At 39.9% G+C, this 22456-nt stretch overlaps 1 protein-coding gene across 1 annotated transcript in view; it reads left to right on the top strand.

Annotated features, from left to right (window-relative positions):
* The window catches only part of SORCS3 (sortilin related VPS10 domain containing receptor 3), an 830399-nt gene that overhangs the window by 443376 nt on the left and 364567 nt on the right, over nt 1–22456 (top strand). The window contains exon 4 of the mRNA XM_007939862.2: nt 16146–16304. Coding sequence (XP_007938053.1) covers nt 16146–16304 — 159 coding nt within the window. The remainder of the gene's footprint in view (nt 1–16145; nt 16305–22456) is intronic.

Below are 22456 nucleotides of genomic sequence, written 5' to 3'. Positions count from 1 at the left end.
TCAAGGCTCAGGGGTCCAAGATTATCTTCTGTGTCTGTGTTAATTGTTTTCCCTTTTCTTTGTTGAAGAGGGTCTGTGCAGTACTTCTGCCTAGTCCGCCATCTTACTGGAACCCATAATGTTTATTTCTTAAAAAAAACTTATTGTGATTTGGGTGAAAGTTTACAGAGCAAATTTATTTTCTGGACATCAGTTCATACACATTTTGTTTCATGACACTGACTGCAATTCCCCACAGTGTAACAGTTCTCTTCCCAATTCCTCCCTGTAGTTACCTCTTCCCTGTCTTTCTTTACATAATATTTTAAAGGTTTATCCATGTTATAACATGTATCAGAACTTCACTTCTCTTTCTTTATGGCTGAATAATAGTCCATTTTGTGGGTAGTACCACATTTTGTTTATCCATTCATCTGTTGATGAACTAGACCTAAACATCTTCGTCAACACTTGTACAGGCACCAATTTGTTAAATGTGTGTGTATTAGACTTTATCAGAAGAGCAACTAGAGGTGGTAAAGAGAGTAGTGTATGCACTGAGTGATGATTATAGGATGTGGGATTTGCAATGCCGTGGGTAGTGGCGGGGCAGTGCTTCAGGTGAAGTTTCTGCTGACTGCTCTTACTGAGATGTACCTAACTTCTTTGGCCAGGACCATGCTAAGCCACAAATATAATGCATTGAATATTTGTCAAGCAAGCTTAAAAACCCTTGAGGGACCTTCACTAAATCATGAACCCATTGTTTATTGACCATGTGTTTCATTTAGCACAACAAATAAGACCAAAAACTGTGCTAAAGCAAAAGTTTCCAGCCTTTAAGGAACTTAACATCAAGGTAGCAAACTGAGATGAATACAAGTGAAACATTAACTAATTAATATTTAAAATTGCACAAATACATTTATAAATTTTATAATATATTTGAACGTAAAATAATAATAGCTCAATGTGATAACAGATTTTCTAATGTTATTCATGGGAAGTGAGAGCTTCCTGCTGGAACATTCAGAGGCTTCATGAAGGGAGAGAGTTAAAGTGGGCCTTGAAGTGGGCTTGGGGATGCTGGGCTTTCTAGGTCGGGAAGGCACTGTTACCCAAGATATGGATGTTAGAATAAGCACATGATTTGAGGAAACTCTCAGGAGCTTTTTGACTAGAGCAAGGGGTTGTGTTACAGAGAACAAGCCTGAGAATGACACAGGGACACAGTTGTGAAGTGTCTGAGGCTGAGGTGTCAACCTTTCTTACTATGACAGGTAGAGCAGGCTACTGGACTTTCTTGTGAAGTGAAAATAGAGTGCTCAGAACCCATCCAGTGTGTGAGGCTGGGATAGTTTGGAGTACCGGAGGTGGGGGCAGAAGATTCCTATTCATTCTATAGGGAGGTCAGTAATGCCACTCCCTGAACTGTCAGATGCTTTTGCTATTACAGACCCTCAGTTCTTCACCCCATACCTGTGCTGCTTTTGGGGTGGTGCTCACGTAGCGCTGAGTATTTCTTCAGCTGCTCATTTTTCCTAAGGGCAGGCAATAGGTAAAGCGATCTTGCTGAGATTTTTAATATGGCTAATGTTAAGATAGGAGCTCTGGTAGCATAGTGCCTAAGGCACTTGACTGCTCACCAGAAGGCTGGTGGTTCAAACCCACCAGCCACTCCTCGGAAGGAAGGTTGGGCAATCCTACTTCCGTAGTGATACTGCCCCTGAAACCCAAGCAGGGGTCGCTATGAGTCGCGGCCGACTGAATGGCAAACAACAACAACAATGTTAAGATGTCACTTTGACAAGTAAGGTGCACCTGACTCAAGCCTTGATATTTTGGTCGCCTCATATACATGTGAAAGCTGGATGATGAATAGAGACCAAAGAAGGAATGATGCATTAGACTTACACATTTGTGGACTGCCAGAAGAACAAACAAATCTATCTCGGAAGAAGTAAAGCCAGAACGAAGGGTCTTTAGAAGCGACGATGGCAAGACTTCCTCTCATGTACTTTGGGCACGTTATCAGGAGGGACCAGTCCTTGGAGCAGGACATCATACTTGATGAAGTAGAGGGTCAGTGAAAGAGAGGAAGACCCTCAACAAGGTGCACTGACCCAATGGCTTCAACAGTGGTCTTAAATATACCAACAGTTACAAAGATTGCACAGGACCAGACCATGTTTAATTCTCTTTTAAAAATGTATGGGTTCACTGTGAGTCAGACCAACTCAACAACAAGCACAATGTTGAGATAGTGTGTATGTAAGCATGTATGCAGACATTTATGATTATAGAATAATGTGTGCTCTTGTCAGAAAATTAGAGAAAATTAGAAAAGTATAAAGAAGAAATGGAAAATAGTCATGATCTTGCCACTCAGGAGTACCCACTTTTAGCATGTAGTGAATTTTTTCATCAAGTTCTGTGTATAAATAGAGACATGGAACATAAACAATTTGTAACAAAATTGAGATTGTGCCTTGTGATGTTTAACTTGCTTTGACATACTGTTTAAGGAGCTCTGGTGGCATAGTGGATAAGGCATTTAGCTGTAAACCAGAAGGTCAGCAGTTCAAACCCTCCAGCCACTCCACAGAAGGAAGATGGGGTGAACTACTTCTGTAATGATTTACAGCCTTGGAAACCCGATGGAGATTGCTATGAGTCGGAATTGACTTGATGGCTGTGAGTTTGGTTGTTTTGAGTTTTCATGTACTATTTAAACATATCACAATCATTTTTCATGTTTCATGAAACTATTTGAGTTCATATTTAAATGCTGCATAATATTCTACTGAATGGATTTAGCTTACTTGATTTAATCATTCTCTTATCTGATATTTGAGTATTTCCAATAAGTATTATTATAAATAACACTGGGATGAACATACAGGTGCATAAACCTCCTGTTGAGCCTGATGATTTCCTTGGACAGATTCCTAGAAGAGAAATTACAGGTGCAAGATAGGAATATTTGTAAGAGTCTTGTAACATACTATTATGTTACTTTCCTGAAAGGTCATGTCAGTTTACACTCTCATCAACACTAACTGAAGCTGCCTACTTCACTCGATGGCTTTTATCATGGTTGCCAATCTCCTTCATGTTGCTAGATCCGGTGGTCAGTTCTTGGTACTCATCCTACCTCACTATCAGATGCATTTGGTACACTTAAACACTGACCAACTCCCTGAGACACTCTCTTCTCTTGGTTTCCTGCATTTTTGCACTCTGAATTTTCCTTCTTTCTCTCAGATTCCTCACTCAATCTCCTTTCCTGATCCCTCCTTATCTTTTCGATTCTTAAACAGTACCCCAGAGCCCATCCACCAGACTCCTTTCTGTATTTGCTCCCCTGGTGATCTCCAGATTCACAACTTTAAATGCTCCTTAAGCATGGATGCCTCCTAAATTTTTATCTGTACAACACACCACTCTTTTGAAAATAAGCCTTTTTCCATTGTCTACTTAGCATCTCTTCTTGGATGAGTATTAAACTCACTTCCGTTGAGTTGGATCTGACTCATAGTAACCCTTCCTTGGGCATTGTCACTACAGAAGTAGATTGCCCAACTTTCCTTCCAAGGAGTGGCTGGTGGGTTTAAACTGGTAGCCTTCTGGTTAGCAGTCAGATGCATTAGACACTACTTAAACTTAACCTTTGTAGGCCCAAACTCCTTATTTTCAAAGCCCTCATTCTGCTCCTCCCAAGGCCTTCCCTGTTTCATAAATGCTAATTTATGAATTATTTCCCAGGTGTTCAGACCAAATCCTGTTAGACTTTTTTGTAAACAACATTGAAATGAACACACAGGTGCAAACTCTTACTGGATCTTCACTCTCTTACTCTCCACATCCAATTGTAAGCACACCTTTTTGACTTTCAAAATATATTTAGAATCCTACCACATCTCAGCACCTCAGCCTTCCACCTTGGCCCAAACCATCAAACTCTCCTGCTGCGTTATTATAGTGACCTCCAAGTCATCTCTTTACATCTTTCACTACCATCTGTAGTCCACAATGCCCTAGTCAACACAGCATCTATAGTGAAGGCATTAGAACACAAGCTGCGATCTATCAGTGCCCTGTCCCACACCCTCCAATGCTTTCCATGTCACTTCAGATAAAGCCAGTCTTTATTTCACCTGCAAGGCTCCTCCTCCTCCCTGAGCTCATTTCCAACAGTCTACCTAATTCACTGTGTTCTAGCCCATGCATCCTCTGATAAGCTTCATATTTTACTTATTTGTTTATTTTCTATCTTCCCTCAGTGAGATATATCAAGGCAAGAGTGTTCATTATGTTCAGGTTATTGCTTTTATCCTGGTTCTTAGAATAGACCTGGGAATATAGTGAATACTCAGTATGTATTAATTGAATTAATAAATGTTGTTTATAGACTTCCTTGATTATTTAAAAAATTTCCTCCACATGTTGTTTGATCTCTAGTCTCATGTTTAATTTTGTATTTTAATTTTTGTGCTTTTCATTTATTTTCCTGATTGGTCCCAATGTTTACTGCTTTATTGGTGATGTTTATATTAAATAAGCTTAATATAATAGGTTATGGTGGAGGGGGTGGTTTCTGATCTTGGCAAAGATAATACATATATAAGTGGAAGAAGGAGAGAGAATATGTACAAAAGCATAAATATCTTACCTAGTATCATATAGGGAGTTCTGGTAGCATAATGCCTAAGGCACTTGACTCCTAACCAGAAGGCTGGTGGTTCAAACCCACCAGCCACTCCTCGAAAGGAAGGTTGGGCAATCTACTTCCATAGTGATACTGCCTCGGAAACCCAAGGAGGGGTCGCTATGAGTCGGGTTCGACTCGATGGCACATAACAACAACAACAACAGTTTCATACACACACACACACACACACATATATACACACACACACACATACACATATAACCCCAAGGAGGGATTGATATGACTCGGATCCAACTCCACAGCAGCAGTGAGTTTGGTTTTTTGCTTTGTTTTATATCTATCTATCTATCTATCTATCTTACACTAGGTAATACATACACATACACACACACAGAGTTCACCTCACCTACTTTGTCATGTTATCAGAAGGGAGCAGTCCCTGGAGATGGATATCATTCTTGATAAGGTAGAGGGGTCAACGAAAAAGGAGAAGACCCTTTATGAGATTTACTGGCACAGTGACTGCATTGATGCACTCAAGCATAGCAAGGATTGTGAGGATGGTACAGAAATGGGCAGTGTTTTGTGCTGTTGTACATAGGGTTGCTATGAGTTGGAGCTGACTTGATGCACCTAACAAAAAAAAATACATACATAGATGTATACACGCACCCTGCCCTCCAAACTCACTGCCATCAATTTGATCCCAACTCATAGCATCCTGCATTGGGTTTCCAAGGCAGTAAATCTTTATGGAAATAGATTGCCCCGTCATCCTTCTGCAGAGCACCTGGTGCGTTTGAAACATCAGCCTTCTGGTTAACAGGCAAATGCCTTAGATACTGGCCATCAGAGCTCTGTGTGTGTGTGTGTGTGTGTGTGTATACTTTAAAACCAAAAAAAAAAAAAAAAACCCACCAAACTCACTGCCGTTGAGTTGATTTGACTCATAGTGACTCCTCCTTGGGTTTTTGACATGGTACCTCTACAGAAGTAGGTTGCTCAGTTTTTCTTCCAAGGAGTGGCTGGTGGGTTTGAAGTGCCAGCCTTCTGGCTAGCAGTCAAATGCATTAGGCACTATACCACCATAGATTCCATATATACTCTGTTGTTGTTGTTGTTATTTGCCATTGAGTTGGACCTAACTCATAGCGACCCCTCCTTGGGTTTCCGAGGTAGTATCATTATGGATGTAGATTGCCCAACCTTCCTTCCAAGGAGTGGCTGGTGGGTTTGAACCACCAGCCTTCTGGTTAGCAGTCTAGTTAGTGCCTTAGGTGCTATGCCACCAGAGCTCCTATATATGCTCTAATAGTGTGCTGTTATACCTCAATATAAAGAAAACAAAAATTCTCATAACTGGTGCAATAAACAGCTTCATGATGGATGGAGAAAAGATTGAAGTTGTCAAGGACTTCATATTACTTGGTTCTACAATCAACACCAGTGGAAGCAACAGTCAAGACATCAGATGATGTATTGCATTGGGCAAATCTGCTGCAAAATACCTCTTTCAAGTGATGAAGAACAAAGATGTCTCCTTGGAGACTAAAGTGTGCCTTACCCAAGCCATGGTATTTTCAGTCACTTCTTATGCATGTGAGAGCTGGACAATGAATAAGGAAGACCAAAGAAAAGTTGATGCTTTTGAGTTGTGGTGTTGGAGAACAATGCTAAGAGTACCATGGACTGCGAAAAGGACTAACAGATCTGTTCTGAAAGAAGTGCAGCTGGAATGCTGCTTGGAAGCAAGAATGACTGGACTTCGACTTACCTACTTTGGTCATGGTGTCAGGAGGAACCATTCCCTGGAGAAAGATATCATGCTTGGTTAAGTGGAGGGTCAATGAAGAATGGGAAGGTCCTCAATGAGATGGATTGACACAGAGGCTGCAGTTATGGGCTCAGGTATAGCAGGAATTGTCAGGCTGGCACAAGACCAAGCAGTGTTTTGTTCTGCTGTGCAAAGGGTCACTATAAGTCAGAGATGAATCAACGACACCTAACAACAACAACAGTAGTGTGCTATATGTGTAAGTCTATGTATATATGCACACATACACGTTATATTGCAAAAGGCGTGTGGGAGTAGCATCTTCTGACCTCTTCTAACTTCACAATGGGGGAACACAATCACTATCAACAGCATTAGACCAAAGCTGATCCCTATGAAACAGAGGTCAGACAGGCTGCCACCCTCTAGCCTTCCCTTGCAATAGCACTCTCTACTTTGCTGCTGGGTTCAGTAATTCATTTCAGTGACCACACAGAACTCACAGCTAGTACTCACAATTATGGGGTTTATTACAGAAGTAACAGGTTACAGTTCATTGTTGTTGTTGTTATATGCCGTCGAGTCAGACCCAACTCATAGCGACCCTTCCTTGGGTTTCCGAGGCAATATCACTACGGAAGTAGATTGCCTCATTTTCCTTCCAAGGAGTGGCTGGTGGGTTTGAACCACCAGCCTTCTGGTTAGCAGTCAAGTTCCTTAGGCACTATGCTACCAGAGCTCCCAGGTTACAGTTCAGGATCAGAAACAATTCAGGATATAGTTCTTCAATCAGGACAGCTACTCTCAGATGTGCCACAGGCACACTTCTTTCTGGTCTCAGTCTCTGCCCTACTTGGGCCAAGGTTACAAAGCTCTTTTTGCTTTGCCAGTAGTCACCAAAGAGGCACTCCACTCTACCAGCAAGGCTCCTGCCTGAAGGCACTCAGCTTTCTCACTCTGTGGGCCAGGAAGCCTGCCGCTCCATCTTGGGTCTATTGGTTCTGCTGCATCTGCTGCAACCGTCTCTCTGCTGTCTCAGTAAAGTGTTATTATAGCTCACTCTCTCTCTGGTTGAGGAGGGATACACCGAATCTTCGTACCAAAAAGAATTGGTCCATGTTCATCCAGTTCAGGAGATAGCATCTGATTAAGAGCTGATGGTATTGGAGGAAGAGCATGCTGCACTGAAGGTATTGGCAAAAAATGAATACTATTTGAAATGTTTCAATGAACAGATGCAATTCTGGAAGCACTCAATCATTTATGCCAAGAAATTTGGAAGACTGAGACCACCTGTAAGGGATCCACATCTGTTCCCATTCCAACAGAATGGGGAAATTATCAAACAGTATCATTAATATCACATGCATGTTATTTTTTTCTAAAAATAATTTAAAAATAGTTGCAGCAGTACATAGGGAACTTCCTGAAATTCAAGCTGGATTCCTAAAAGAACATGGAATGAGAGATTTGATTACTGATGACAGATAGATTTTGGCTGAATCCAGAGAAGACCAGAAATATATATACCTGTGTTTTATTGACTTTGGAAATGCATTTGACTGTGTGGATCATAACAAATTATGACTAACATTGAGAAGAATGGGAATTCCAGAATACTTAATTGTGCTCATGAGACACCTATACATAGACTAAGAGGAAGTCAGTCTGATAGAACAAGGGGATACTGCATGGTTTAAAACCAGGAAAAGTGTGCATCAGGTGTGTATACTTTCACCATACGTATTCAGTCTGTATGCTGGGAAAATCAAGAAGCTGGACTATATGAAAAAGAATGCAGCATCAGGACTGGAGGAAGATTCGTCAAGAACCTGCAATATACAGAAGACACAACCTTGCTGAAAGTGAAGAGGACTGAAGCACTTGCTGATGAAGATTGAAAACAATAGTTTTCAGTATGGATTACACTTCAACATAAAGGAAACAAAAATCCTCATAACTGGACCAATAAGCAACAGCATGATAAATGGAGAAAAGATTGAAATTTTCAACGATTTCATTTTAGTTGATTCCACAATCAGTCCCGATGGAAGCAGCAGACAAGAAATCAAATGATGTTTTCCATTGGCCAAATTTGCTACAAAAGTCGTCTTTAAAGTGTTAACAAAGATGTCACTTTGAAGACTAGGGTGTGACTGACCCAAGTCATTTCAATTGCTTTATGTGCATATAAAAGCTACACAGGTGAAGAATGTTGAATATACTATGGACTTTGAGAAGAACCAACACACCTGCCTTGGAAGAAGTGTAATGAGAATGCTCCTTAGATGTGAGGAAGGTAAGGCTTTGTCTCATGTACTTTGATCATGTTATCAAGAGGAACAGGTCCCTGGAGAAGGATATCATGCTTGGTAAAGTCGAGTGTCATAGAAAAAGAGGAAGACCCTCACAGTGATGGATTGGCGTAGCGGCTGCAACAACGGACTCATGCTTTGCAATGATTTTGATGATCGCAAAAGACCCTGTCATGTTTCATTCTGTTGCTCAGAGGGTCAGTGTGAATGGGAACCAACTCAATGGCACTAAAAACAACAAGATATATGTAATAGTTATAAGGTAAAGTTTTCTTGTTGTTGTTGTTGTTGTTATGTGCCGTCGAGTTGGCCCCGACTCATAGCGACCCCTCCTTGGGTTTCCTAGGCAGTATCACTACGGAAGTAGGATTGCCCAACCTTCCTTCCGAGGAGTGGCTGGTGGGCTTGAACCGCCAGCCATCTGGTTAGCAGGCAAGTGTCCTAGCCACTATGCTACCAGAACTCCCAAAAAAGTTTTCTTAGCAGTGGTATTATTGACATTTTAGACTGGAAAATCCTTTATCATAAGGACTATCTTGAACATCATAGTATATGTAAGAGCATCCCTAGTCTCTGCCCAGTAGCCCCTTCCTCCCAGTTATGACAACCAAAATGTTTCTAACCATTGTCAAGTGTTCCCTGCAGGGCAAAATACTTACCAGTTGAAGATCACTTTTATAAGAAGAGATAGGTAAATAGCTATATGTAGAGGGAGATAGAGGGAGATGGATATGCTGATATGTGGTGGTGATTAAGAACCTTATCTAGAATAATCTGTATTTGTATGTAAGTCAATATTTAACAACATATCAATTCTGTCAATTAATTTAGGGGTCAGCTCTACTGGCATTTTCCTGATACTCTTTGTGAGCTTGTATTGGTACTGTTAATTCTTTATTGAGCAGTAACTGTGCTGAGGGTCCCCATTTAGGTCTCATTTATACAGTTAATTATAGAATTCCCCCTTTTTTGTTCAGAGGAATGTGTTCTCAAAACCTTGAACTAGAATTTGTTTGTTTGTTTTACATTTCTGGGGTTTCTGGAAGAATGAGAGACCGAGAAACCTTGAGCATTCACCTCATTTTATAGATGGGGAGACATAGAGAAGATTGGAAATTGAATAAAGTCACATATTCATAAATGATGTTGCAAGACTCACCAGTAGCAGGAAAGGGTGCATTTTGGAATGATTTTTGGAGGATTTTGATATCTCCAATTATAATTTTGACTGTAAAATGAGATTACAAGCTTTTTAAAATCTAAGTTGATTAAGCACAGCTCCTGCCTGATTCCTGACTTCCACTGTGTGCTTTGTAATTTGCAACACATCATTAACGTTGTTGTTGATAGGTGCCATCTAGTTGGTTCCGACTCATAGCAACCCTATGTAAACAGAATGAAACATTGCCAGGCTCAGTGCATCCTCCCAGTCTTGCTATATTTGAGCCCATTGTTGCAATTGGCGTGTCGGTCTGTCTCATGGCGGATCTTTCTCTTTTTTGCTGGCCCTGTGCTTTACCAAGCTTGATGTCCTTCTCCAGGGACTGATCCCTCCTGATCACATATCTAAAGTACTTGAGACAAAGTCTCAGCACCCTCACTTCTAAGGAGTATTTTTGCTGCGCTTCTTCCAAGACAGATTTGTTCTTCTGGCATACCATGGTATGTTCAGTATTCTTTGTCAACACCATAACTCAAATGCATCAATTCTTCTTCAGTCTTCCTTCTTCATTGTTTAGCTTTCACATGCATATAAGGTGATTGAAAATATCTTGGCTTGAGTCAGGACACCTTAGTTCTCAAAGTGACACTTCTGCTTTTTAGCACATTAAAGAGGTCTTTTGCAGCAGATTTGCCCAACACAATATGTCATTTGATTGCTTGACTGCTACTTCTATGGGTGTTAATTGTGGATCCAAGTAAAATGAAATACGTGACAACTTCAGTCTTTTCTCCTTTTATCATGATGTTGCTTACTGATCCAGTTGTGAGGGTTTTTGCTTTCTTTATGTTGAATTGTAATCCATATGGATGGGTATAGTCTTTGATCTTCATCTGTAAGTGCTTCAAGTGCTCTTCACTTTCAACAAGCCAAGTTGTGTCATCTGTGTATTGCAGGTTGTTAATGAATCTTCCTCCAATTCTGATGCTGCATTCTTCATATAGTTCAGCTTCTTGGATTATTTGTTCAGCATATGACTAAATAAGTATGGTGAAAGGATACACCTCTGATACACACCTTTCCTGATTTTAATCCATGCAGTATCTCCTTTTTTCATTCGAACAAATGCCTCTTGGTCTGTGTACTGGTTCCACATGATCACAATCGATTTTAATACAGGACTACTTTTATTCACCTTTGCAAAGAATTTCCTACAAATAGGTTTACAGGTAAAAAAGATTTCACCATCTGTATGTTGCGAACCTAGAAAACTTGTCCACCTGTTATTGGTGATACAGGCAATTCCTTTACAGTAAATGGTCAAATCAGTGGAGAGTTGTGTGAAGTTATCATCCCTAAAACCCATTTGTCTCACTAGGTCAACCTAGGCTTGAACCTTTTGTTGAAGAGATGATAATTATCATTTAAAGCAACTGGTGTATTTATAAAATTGGTAATTACCTAATTGATTAATATTCATTCTGACATTGTTAATTTTTATTATTTTTCCCAAAATGTTACCTAGGATGTAAAGTGCTAAAAATTGTATCTCCCTCTCCTTTTGCTTTTTATTCACAAAGCTTGGGAATGATAAGAGCAGAGAGGGAGGCATGTAATCCCCATATCCCTTGTACTGTCTTTATCCCCCTTGGTGTCATTCCTGACTTTAGGTGTGCCCTTATCCTAGGAGATTAAAGGTAATAAAATCACTGCCAAGGAGTTGATTGTGACTCACAGAGACCCCCGTTGGGTTTCCAAGACTGCAAATCTTTATGGAAGCAGCTTGCCTCATCTTTCTCCATGGAACAGCTGGAGAGTTAATGTTTATTTAGTAGTTTTGTGCCTGGTATTGTGTTAAGACCTTTTAATCATTATCTCATGTAATCCTTCCCGCAGCTTTGTGAGGAAAATACAGTTATTATCTCCTTTTTATAGATGAGATAAGAGACTTGGAATTGAGAAACTTATTCACGTTTACATATAAATAGTGGAATAAGGATTAAAATTCAAGCCATCTTCCCCTAGAGTCTGTGCCATTAATAGTTACACTACCCCTTCCTCCTCCCTGCACACATACACTAACTGCAGCTCTGTGTCAGGACAAGCTGCATAAAGAAGTGGAGGCAGAATGAAGCAATCACAAAGTGAAACGAAGACAAACTCTCCAATGGGAACTCTGCCCTGCTAATGCTGTCAACATTCGTTAGTGAAGAACTCACGGGTACCCAAACATCCATCACTACAGGTGTAAGGAGTTTTTAATAATTAAATATTGGAAGGCAAGCGTTGTAAATGTCTTTATTTTTTGTAGAAACAAGTTAGTATAGCTTTATCGAGAGTCATATGCCTAGTCTGTAAATCAAGCCCACAGACAGATAGTTTGGGTACATTTTTTTTTTTTTTTAATCTATTTTAAGATATTTTAAGGAAAGGTGTGCACTTTCCTGCTTGGCCCATTCTTATCACTCCTCAGCTTGCTTTATCTGCTTCTGTACTTGCCTTTCCCTCTAGGCATTTGAATCGCAACCTCTGCTTAATAGTTAAAAGTAGGGAAGGTCTGGGAGGATTTTCTTTCTGTTTGTAGTATATTAATACACTTTCCACATATTTCATCTTGAGGCTGAGCTTCTGATAAAATATTCGCTCTCTTGTTATATTTATGTTACTATTATGGTCCTCTCCACTTTTTTTTTTTTTTTTTTTAATGCTTACATTGTACTTCTCCCTTGGGTTCCAGTTCATTTCGTTCTTGATGTTTCCTTGGCCAGAAGTCAGTATGAGTGAGAGAAGGCAACTTTTCTGAAGCTGCTGTGGATTTAGGAACACATAAAAACAGGATGGAGATGTGCTTCTCTGACTTCTACTTGTCCCTTTTTGGTGAAGGTTATAAAGTGCTGTGGGCTCAATATTCAGTTAAGTGTTCATGTGTGTGTGTTCGTGTGTGTGTGTGTGTGTGTGTGTGTGGAGGGGGTGCTTTGAGTCAATCAGAGGAGGTAATAGGCAAGTTGCTTTCCTCCTGTGAGCCTCAGTTTCCTTATCTGTGAAATGCAGGTAATGATGCCTACTTCATGTGATTGGTGTGTGGATTCAATGAAATAGCAGTTAAAGAGCCCAGCACAGATTAGAAATCCAGAGTATGTGGGTTTCTATTTCTCTTCTGTTCATTCTTCTCAAAAACTAGGATTGAATAGAGATACTGCCAGTGATATCAAAGTATATAAAAGGATTTGTGATGAGAATGTCAGAGAAAGGTTGCAATAAAATTGTACTCTTGCTAACCAGAGCTCCATAAAACCAGCACACAATGTCAATATGCCTTATTATATATAAATTCGCTTTTGTGTGTGTCTTTGTGGTATATGTGTTAATGTATGTGTGTGTACACTTATGGTGATTGTGTGTGAATTAGCATGTGTTTGTGCAAGTGGTGTGTGGGGAGGTGCAGAAAGAAACAGAGCTAGGGGAAGAATACATTGCCTAAGCTATTTGATGGTAACCTTTATTCATTATATTGTAACTCTTGGTATATAAAGTAAAGCCCATTTATGATGTTGGTCTTATCTTCTCATTAAAATCATAGGCATGGAGCTTCTTTATACCTGCATAAAATAAGCAGTTTAATTTCTCTGCACCATGGGAAAAATGATTTCATTGCTTGTTATGTAGCCTGTAGATACAAGGTGTGAAGCATGTGAGGTCAGTTTTGAAAGCCTCATTCCTTCCCAGTATGTTTGTCTTCTCAGATCCGGCATGGGGCATGAGTGCATCCTCTGAGGCATTCTCGAGGTCATGGGGGGCCATTTATCAGTTCCCCCATGCCTTCATAGTACTGCAGGATGAGGAAGTTGTTTTTTTATGAGTAACTGATCTTTTCTTTGGTTTATTCACTTATGAATGAAATAGAATATGCCAGATCCATGTTTTAAAATTTTATTGATAACTGGTAATAACATATCTCAATGAAGCTAAAACAAATATTTGAGGAAAAAAATGCCAGCTTGTCTTAGAAACTATAAAGAAATAAAAGAAAAGATTATGAATCTCAGCAGTTAAAAGGACTAAATTTGTTGTAAAGCTTACATTATAATACTAATAAATGCTGTGGGTAAAATTTTTAAAACTCTGCTCTTTGATAGTTTTATTTTATAATGTCTGGAAGTCTTTTTTGGCTTCAATTTTGTATTTTGAGCCACATGGTTCAGACCTTGTTGTAGAAGCAACCCCAATAATTGGTGCCACTATACCCAATAACAGGGAAAAAATCTTGAGGAAATAGATTCATTTGTTTATTTATCCATTCAGGAAACTTTAGGAACTCAAATAAGTTAGGTAGAACTAGATAATAAAGTCCAAAAGGACTGGGCTGATCATGAAACCAGCGGCATGAGCAGGGGCAGATTTTGGCAGGCTATTTCAGGGGTTGAGAATGTGGTATCATAGTGCCAAAGGCATCTGACTGCTAACCAGAAGGCTGGTGGTTCAAACCCACCAAACAGTCCTCGGAAGGAAGGTTGGGAAATCAACTTCCATAGAGATAATGCCTTGGAAACCCAAGAAGGGGTTGCCGTGAGTCAGATCAACTCCATAGCAGTGACCAACAATAACAACCTAGAAAGATCAATGGCAAGCTATTGCAGATGGTAAGTAGGGACATGTCAGAAGCAGATTTGTATTATTGCTCTGGCCACGATGTGCAAAACGGGTTGGAGAGGACAAGGCTAAAGCAGTGAGATTGGTTAAAAATGTCTTACAGTAACCCAGTAGTGGGATTAGGATGTTGTGGACTATGGCAGTCACAATAGAGAAAGAGAGAATGGGTTTGATTTTAGAACCAATTTGGAGGTAAAATACGCAGGGCTCAGAAACAAACTGATTTTAGAAGGTGAGTGAGAAAATGGAATCAAGGATGAGTCCCAGGCTTTTGGCTTCATGGGAATGGTTGTTGGAAACATTCACAGACCCAGGAGATACTAGCAGAGAAATAGCACTGGAATCAGGAACCCCTTGGGCATCTTGAGGTTGCAGAATCTGAGAGAATCCAAATGGAGCTGTTTTCCACAAACCTGAGGGGAGGGCCTCAGTTGGAGAATTAATTCATGAGCTATCTTCAGAATTATAGTGACTGAAAAAAAAAAATAACAGTGGAAGAGTTTGCCAAAGACCAGTGAGAATAGAAGAAGGTCAAAACAGAGGGTAGAAGGATGGCCATATTTCAAAAGATCATCAGAGAAAGTGAAGCATCCAAAAGAGAAAAAGAAGGAAAATCACAAGTGTGCTCTTATGGAAGCCTCTGGAATAAGATGCTGAAGCAGGGTGGAATTGTCAGTGATGTCAAAGATTGTCAAGAGGTCAGCTAAGGGAAAGGTCTAAGTGTGTAAATAGCCATTGGATTTAAATACTGGAAAGTCAATCATATCTTTAGTGAGACCAGTGTTACTGGGTATTGTAGGCTGAAGCTAGATTCCAGTCGTCGGAAGGACTTTTAAGTGCTGAAAGGCAAATAGTAATCATAGCTGTCACTTCTCAAGAGTGTATTATGCCAAATACGCAAAGCCACTTTAAGTATTATTAAAATGAAATTATTGTTGATGAAATTGAGACCTCTAAAGATTAAGTAACTTTCCCAAGGGGACACAAAATAAACGGAAAAGCGTTGAAATTTAAACCTGCCCATTCTGGTGCCAAAATCTTTTCACTAGACCCTTCTGTCCATTTGGTTTAGAAATGACAAACCTTCTTGGCAGGAATACGTGGGCTATGTCCTTTGGATAATATTAGAACAAACAGATCATAAAACCACTTAAATCAATTAAATTGATAAAACAATTCAGAAAAAATGAAACAAACAATGGGATAACAGGGATCATTCTGATGATTAAAGAGCTGTTTTGATGAAGAGGGACATATAAAGAATTGAGGGATAGACAGAGAGAGAGAATGGGAGGACTTTTGTAACGTCAAGGGACAGAGGACCACTAAGAATATACTTTCAGTACTTAAAAGACGGACGAAAGAAATGAAGCCTCCTTTTGTATGCAGACCTAGCCCTGCATATTCTTTCAGCTCAATTCTGCAATGAAGGACTAAATCAGGAAGAAAAGATAATACAAATATATCATATAGACGCCCAGATGTCCCATTATACGCTGTGATATACAAGTACAGCTTACATCGTATTTATGCTTTAATTTCTTGTATTTATTCTTTCCCACTAACTCTCTCTATATTTTCTCCTTTTTTCAGATCATGCTTCTTAGTGACCCTGAAATGGAGAGCAGCATATTGATCAGTTCAGACGAAGGGGCGACCTATCAAAAGTATCGGCTCACCTTCTACATCCAGAGCTTGCTCTTTCATCCCAAGCAAGAGGACTGGGTCCTGGCCTATAGCCTGGATCAAAAGGTGAACAAATACCATATCCATTGACATCTTGTCACCTGGGTACCACCTGTTTAAAACACTCATTTTCTCAATCTGAATTTAGAAGGGAATTCAGTGACATTCAATCATTCAAACCAAGTTGATTTTGTCTACAGCACCTCTCTTTCCTTTGTACTCTTAGAATCAAAATATGTAGAAAGGAATCTTTCATTTGTTGGTAATGCTCTTTATCATTTTACAATTTAGAAGTGGTTTTCTCTGTAAAGTTACTCATTTGACCTTTAAAACAACACTTTGAAGTAAGTGGGACATATGGAATAATAATAATTTTGTAGTTAGTGTGGTAAACAGAGATGCAGAAAGGCTAAGATGCTTGTTTAAATCCAACTAGTGAGTAGTTGGAGAAGCCACAACTTGTGTCCATGTTGTCTGATTCTGTTACGTCGTCTTGCCTTGGTGATAAAATTTGACTATACTATTGTTCTAAGTTTTAGCGATGGAAGGGAAGCCATAATCAAGTACAGCTGTTATTTTGTAAAAATACTTTAAAAATGTGATGGCCCCATAACATATTCTCTTTGAGCTCCAGATCCATATATCCATATATATTGATGTCGTCTCTGGTCTCTCTGAGAAACCTCTCAAGATATGCCAAAAATGAACTTGTGATCTTCCCCCAGAAAAGCTGTATTTCTTCCAGTCTTTTCTAGTTCTGTCCATCTAGTTACAAAAGTCAGATGCCTAGGTTATATCTTTAATGCTTCCTTGTTCCTAATCCAATACCTGTATTCCAATAATAGGTTTTGTCTGTCCAAACTCTAAACATCTCTCGATTCTACTCATTTCTTTCTATTCGGGAACCCTGGTGATGCAATTGTTAAGTATCCAGCCATTAACTGAAAGATTGATCATTCAAATCCACCAGCCACTCTATGGGAGAAGGATGAAGCAGTCTGCTTCCATAAAGATGTACAGCCTTGAAAACTCTGTGGGGGAGTTCTACTCTGTCCTGTAGCATTGCTATTAGTCAGAATGGACTCAAGAGCAGTAAGTCCTTTCCATTATCACTGCCACTCAGAAATGGGTTATAGCTGTCACGTGGGTACTACCAGAGCCCCGTTTAGTGTGTTCTTTACACTATAATCTAAATGATCTGTTCCCAAATGTAGATCTTATGATTTCACGCCTTTGCTTAAATCCACTCAGTGTTTTCAAAGTCCTCACTAGGATCTGCCTGGTCTGATGCCTTCCTCTATCTCTCCTGAATCATAGGTAGCACTTCCTCTTGAATGGTCTTTTAGACTCACTCTAGCCATCTGTCCCCCGCTTCCTGTCCTGTGCCTGGAATTCTCTTCCTGTTCTTTTCCAACGAGTATAAGCCTCTCATTGTCTAATCTCAGATCAAGCATCACTTTTACAAGATGCCTCCCCTGGCTTCCTGACAAAGCCAAATCTCCCCTCCATGTTCTATCTCACTGTGTACCTCTCCTTCTGAGCACTTGTTGAGATTTTACATTGATTTATGTGATTTTGGATTACCCGCATCCCTCATCTTATTACAAACTCCAGTATGAACCTGATGTCTGATTTAGCTCACAGTCATAGTACCAGTCCTTATGAAAGTCCCTGCTCAGGAAACATGTGTTAATGAATGAATTAATAGATAAATATATAACACTATAGTAATGAATCCTCTATATTTGATCAATTTATACTTAAAAAGAGGGACTTGAAGTTGTTCTTTTTGGTATTTCCTGCCATCTCCTGAAATGGATACAATGATTGATGCTAAACTATTAAGTAATAATGTGGGATCAATCAGTGAGAAGTAATAGATGCCAGAATTATCTTGCATAGAGATATGAACGGAATAACCTTGGTTGAAATAGCTTCTTCTCTCTGCTTTCTCTCTTAAATACTGAAAGAGTTGCTCCTCAGTATATATATTTCAAAAAACGATTGAGCATGATTATGAGTGTGTATGAATATATGTGTGTGTGTGACGTGTCAGCACCTTTAAACAATAATTTCAACATAACCTTTACACCTCTCATTAACAGAGCCTCATGGTGGGTGCCAGGTGTTTAATGTTATCCCCTAAGGACACCCACATGACATTTGCAGAGCAAAAGCCATTGCAAATACATTTCTTTCATGGCATCAAGTGGATATTGTATGAAAGACTTAGCTAAATGTCACATAGTAGTGATTTTAGATGCTTCATAGAGTCAGAAATTTTGAAACTGTATTGAAAAAGAGAAATTATGTGAATGTCATTAAATGGTTGGGTGGTAATTTATTTAAATGGAGCTCAGAACTCAAAACCATCTTTTAATTTTTACGGAGACAACTAGATTAGAAGCAACAGGTATTTCATATCAACATGTTGGTAAACCAAATGCAGTGTGCCTTATATATATCTAGAAAGAGTATCTTGTCCCTCCGTCTCTTTTCTGCAACACTGAGAACATCGAGGGCATCGATCATGAAATACCTTTGGATGTTCAATACATTCAAATACTTTCAGACTTTTGTTGTTTTAGGTGCTGTTGAGTTGGTTTTTGGCTCATAGTGACCCTGTACACAAAAGAATGAAAACTGTTGAGTCCTGCACCGTCCTCACAACTGTTGCCACACTTGAGCCCATCCTCACAGCTACTGTGTCAGTCCATCTCATTGAGGGTCTTCCCCTTTTTCCCTGACTTTCTACTTCCCCTGCCATGATAGCCTCCTGCTCTAGGAACTGGTCTCTCTGACACCATGATCGAAATCTGAAAGACGAAGTCTGGCCAGTCTCTCTTTTAAAGAGCATTCTGGCTGTACTTCCTCCAAGACAGATTTGTTTGTTCTTCTAGCAGTATATTCAGTATTCTTCTCCCAACACCATAATTCAAAGGCATCAATTCTTATTCATTTCCTTTTTCACTGTCCAGCTTTCACATGCATATCCAAACTCAAAAACTCACTGCTATAGAGTCAGTTCTGACTCATAGCGACCCCTCCTTGGGTTTCTGAGGCTGTATCTCTATGGAAGTAGATTGCGCAGTTTTCTTTCCAAGGAGTGACTAGTGAATTTAAACCACCAGCCTTCTGATTATCAGTTATATGCCTTAGGCACTACATCACACACATGTCAGGCAACTGAAAATACCATGGCTTGGGACAGGCACACCTTAGTCCTCAAAGTGACAATTTTGCTCTTTAAAACTTTAAAGAGGCCTTTTCCAATAGATTTGCCCAGTGGAGTAGTTAATCTGACGTCTTGACTGCTGTTTCCATGGGCATTGATTGTGGATCCAAGTAAAATAAAATTCTTGTCAACTTCAATCTTTTCCCCATTTTTCATAATGTTGTTTACTGGTCCACTTATAAGGATTTTTGTTTTCTTTGTGTTGAGTTGTAATCCATACTGAAGGCTGTCATCTTTGATCTCCATCAGTGAGTGCTTCAAATCTTCTTCACTTTTAGCAGGCAATGCTGGTGTCATCTGCACACAACAGGTCGTCCATGAGTCTTCCTCTAATCCTGATGCCATTACTTCTTCATGTAGTCTAGCTTCTTGAATTATTTACTCCACATACAGATTGAATAAGTGTGGTGAGAGGATGTAACCCTGACACATACCTTTCTTGATTTTCGACCTTGCAGTATCTCCTTGTTCTGTTTGAATGAGTACCTTTTGTTCTATGTGCAGGTTCCTCATGAGCACAATTAAGTGTTCTGGAATTCTCGTTCTTTACAATGTTATCCATAATTTATTATTATCCATGCAGTTGAATGCCTTTGCATAGTCAATAAAACACAGGTAAACATCGTTTTGGTATTCTTTGCTTTTTGCCAAGATCCATTTGACATCAGCAATGAAATCTCTTGTTCTACACCCTCTTCTGAATCTGGTTTGAAATTCTGGCAGTTCCCTGTCAAACTGCTGTAAATGATCTTCAGCAAGATGTTTTTGAATTATCTTCACCAAAGTTTTACTTGCCTATGATATTAATGATATTGTTTGATAATTTCTGCATTCTTTTAGATCACAGTTCTTTGGTATGGACACAAATATGGATCTCTTTCAGAACTGTTGTTGTTGTTGTTATGTGGCGTCGAGTCAGACCCGACTCATAGCAACCCCCCCTTGGGTTTCTGAGGCAGTATCACCATGGAAGTAGATTGCCCAACCTTCTTTCCGAGGAGTGGCTGCTAGGTTTGAACCACCAGCCTTCTGGTTAGTCAAGTGCCTTAAGCGCTATGCTACCAGAGCTCCCCTTTCAGAATTGGTGGCTGCCTTTTCACTTAGTAAAAATATCTGGAAATGTGGCAGTGGATATTGTACATTTTTTTGATATATTGTTCGTTAGTTACTTGTTCTTGTTGACATCTTTTACTAAAATAAAATGGCTGACTGTTCTTCAGGCCATAAAGTTTCTAACTTGTGCCCTGTCATTCTCCTTTTAAATAAATGGAGTGAGGAGGCAGATGGTGCCCTTGGCAACATTTGCAGAGATGGCATAAAACACCTAGTACTAGTCATCTAGGTTGTAGAAGAGCTTTTCTTTATTTGTGAGTAATTTAGCATTTTAGAGTCAGAGAGAGTGATGCTGTGCAGCAGAAGAAGATGCAAGTGTAGGTGAGATTGATACACAAATGTGTCATTTTAGACTGGAGCCTTCTCTGATGTGCATGCAGTGAGGCAGCTGTTTTCTTCAAGAGAAAATGAAAAGTGCTACTATTAGGGTAACTGCAGCATGAAAGGAAGATGTTTGTGGTGAGGAGTGAATTGATGGTTCCATTATTGTGCCTTTGATGAAATGCACTTGCAATCTCTTTGGAATTGGTAAGGCTATCTCTTTATGTTGTATGCATTACAAAAGACTTAATTGGAAGATATTTTAAAGGGACAATATCAATCGCTTTACCCTCCAAACTGCTACCCTAGAGTTGCAGGAAGCTTGGCAGTAGATCTCACTTGGTAAAGGCATTGCTCAAAAATGAAGGAAATGCCTTCTGGATAGAACAAAATTGTATGTAGAATTGGAGAGATAATGTTGTGTTGGTTGACATGCTGGATGGTGAGTTGTGGGTTAACTGGGAAACATTGCTTCCTTACACTGGTCAAGGCCAGATTGAAAAGGATTATCCAAATCTTCTAAAGCTTCAAAGGTTAGGTTGGTGGGTGTTAGGGGAAGGAGTCACGTTCCACTTGACTCTGTTGGAGAGCCATGCCTTCTGAATCCTGGTGTATCCCAATCCACTGTAATCTTTTTCTACTCGGCTAGACTTGGGCTTTTGACCACTTCATTCAATTATGGCCATCCCATGAGCTTCCCATTACTGCCAATTCCTGTGCTAGTTCCTCCTCTACCCTCTAGATTCTCTTGCCGTGTTGCATTTTAACAGGACTTCGAATTGGCCGGTGAAAACAAGGGCAGCACACATACTGCATAACAACCAAATGTCTTTTGCAACAGATTTTGTCCCAAGTAGGAAACAGGAAGTGGTGCCCCCACTGAAAGATGGTGGCTGACTGGGCAGATTTGAATATGTGTCAATCTTCAGAGTCCTGCCAATAATCTCATCTCCTGTATCAGGCTCCTGGGGTAGGATTGGATTATTGGCAGGAGTGTGGAGAGTGACCCACTTTCAAAGCCTCATGGTTCCGCTGCCTGTTTCTTAAAAGGGATAAAATCTGAAGAGTAAGGAGATCTGGTTGCTATGTAACAGGTACGCTGCCCTTGTTTCTGTTGCCTGTGACTGAACCATTTTGAACTGGTTCTAAGCCCTTCATTTTAATATAAAAGAACTCAGTTCTTAGTAAAAGCAAGAGCTGCTTTCTTGGGTATAAAAATGGAGATGTTTTATAAGAATGTTTGAGATGAAAGCACACACGCGCGCGCACACACACACACAGAGCAGTAGCAACCCCTCCTTGGGTTTCTGAGGCGGTATCGCTTCAGAAGTAGATTGCCCCATCTTTCTTCCAAGGAGTGGCTGGTGAGTTTGCCCGCCAGCCTTCTGGTTAGCAATCAAGTGCCTTAGGCACTATGCTACCATCACCACTATCCACATACAACAGTTTTGCATCCCCCTAAAAAAACTTAGTACCGTTTTATTAGTAACTCCCCATCGTCCCCTCCCCTCAGCCTCTGGGAACCATTAATAAGCTTTTTTTTTTTTTT

Source organism: Orycteropus afer, unplaced genomic scaffold (assembly GCF_000298275.1).
Source record: "Orycteropus afer afer isolate SDZICR_OR568_19922 unplaced genomic scaffold, OryAfe1.0 scaffold00064, whole genome shotgun sequence".
In the NCBI taxonomy this organism is placed as follows: domain Eukaryota; kingdom Metazoa; phylum Chordata; class Mammalia; order Tubulidentata; family Orycteropodidae; genus Orycteropus; species Orycteropus afer.
This window is presented reverse-complemented; position numbering and strand designations above follow the sequence as displayed.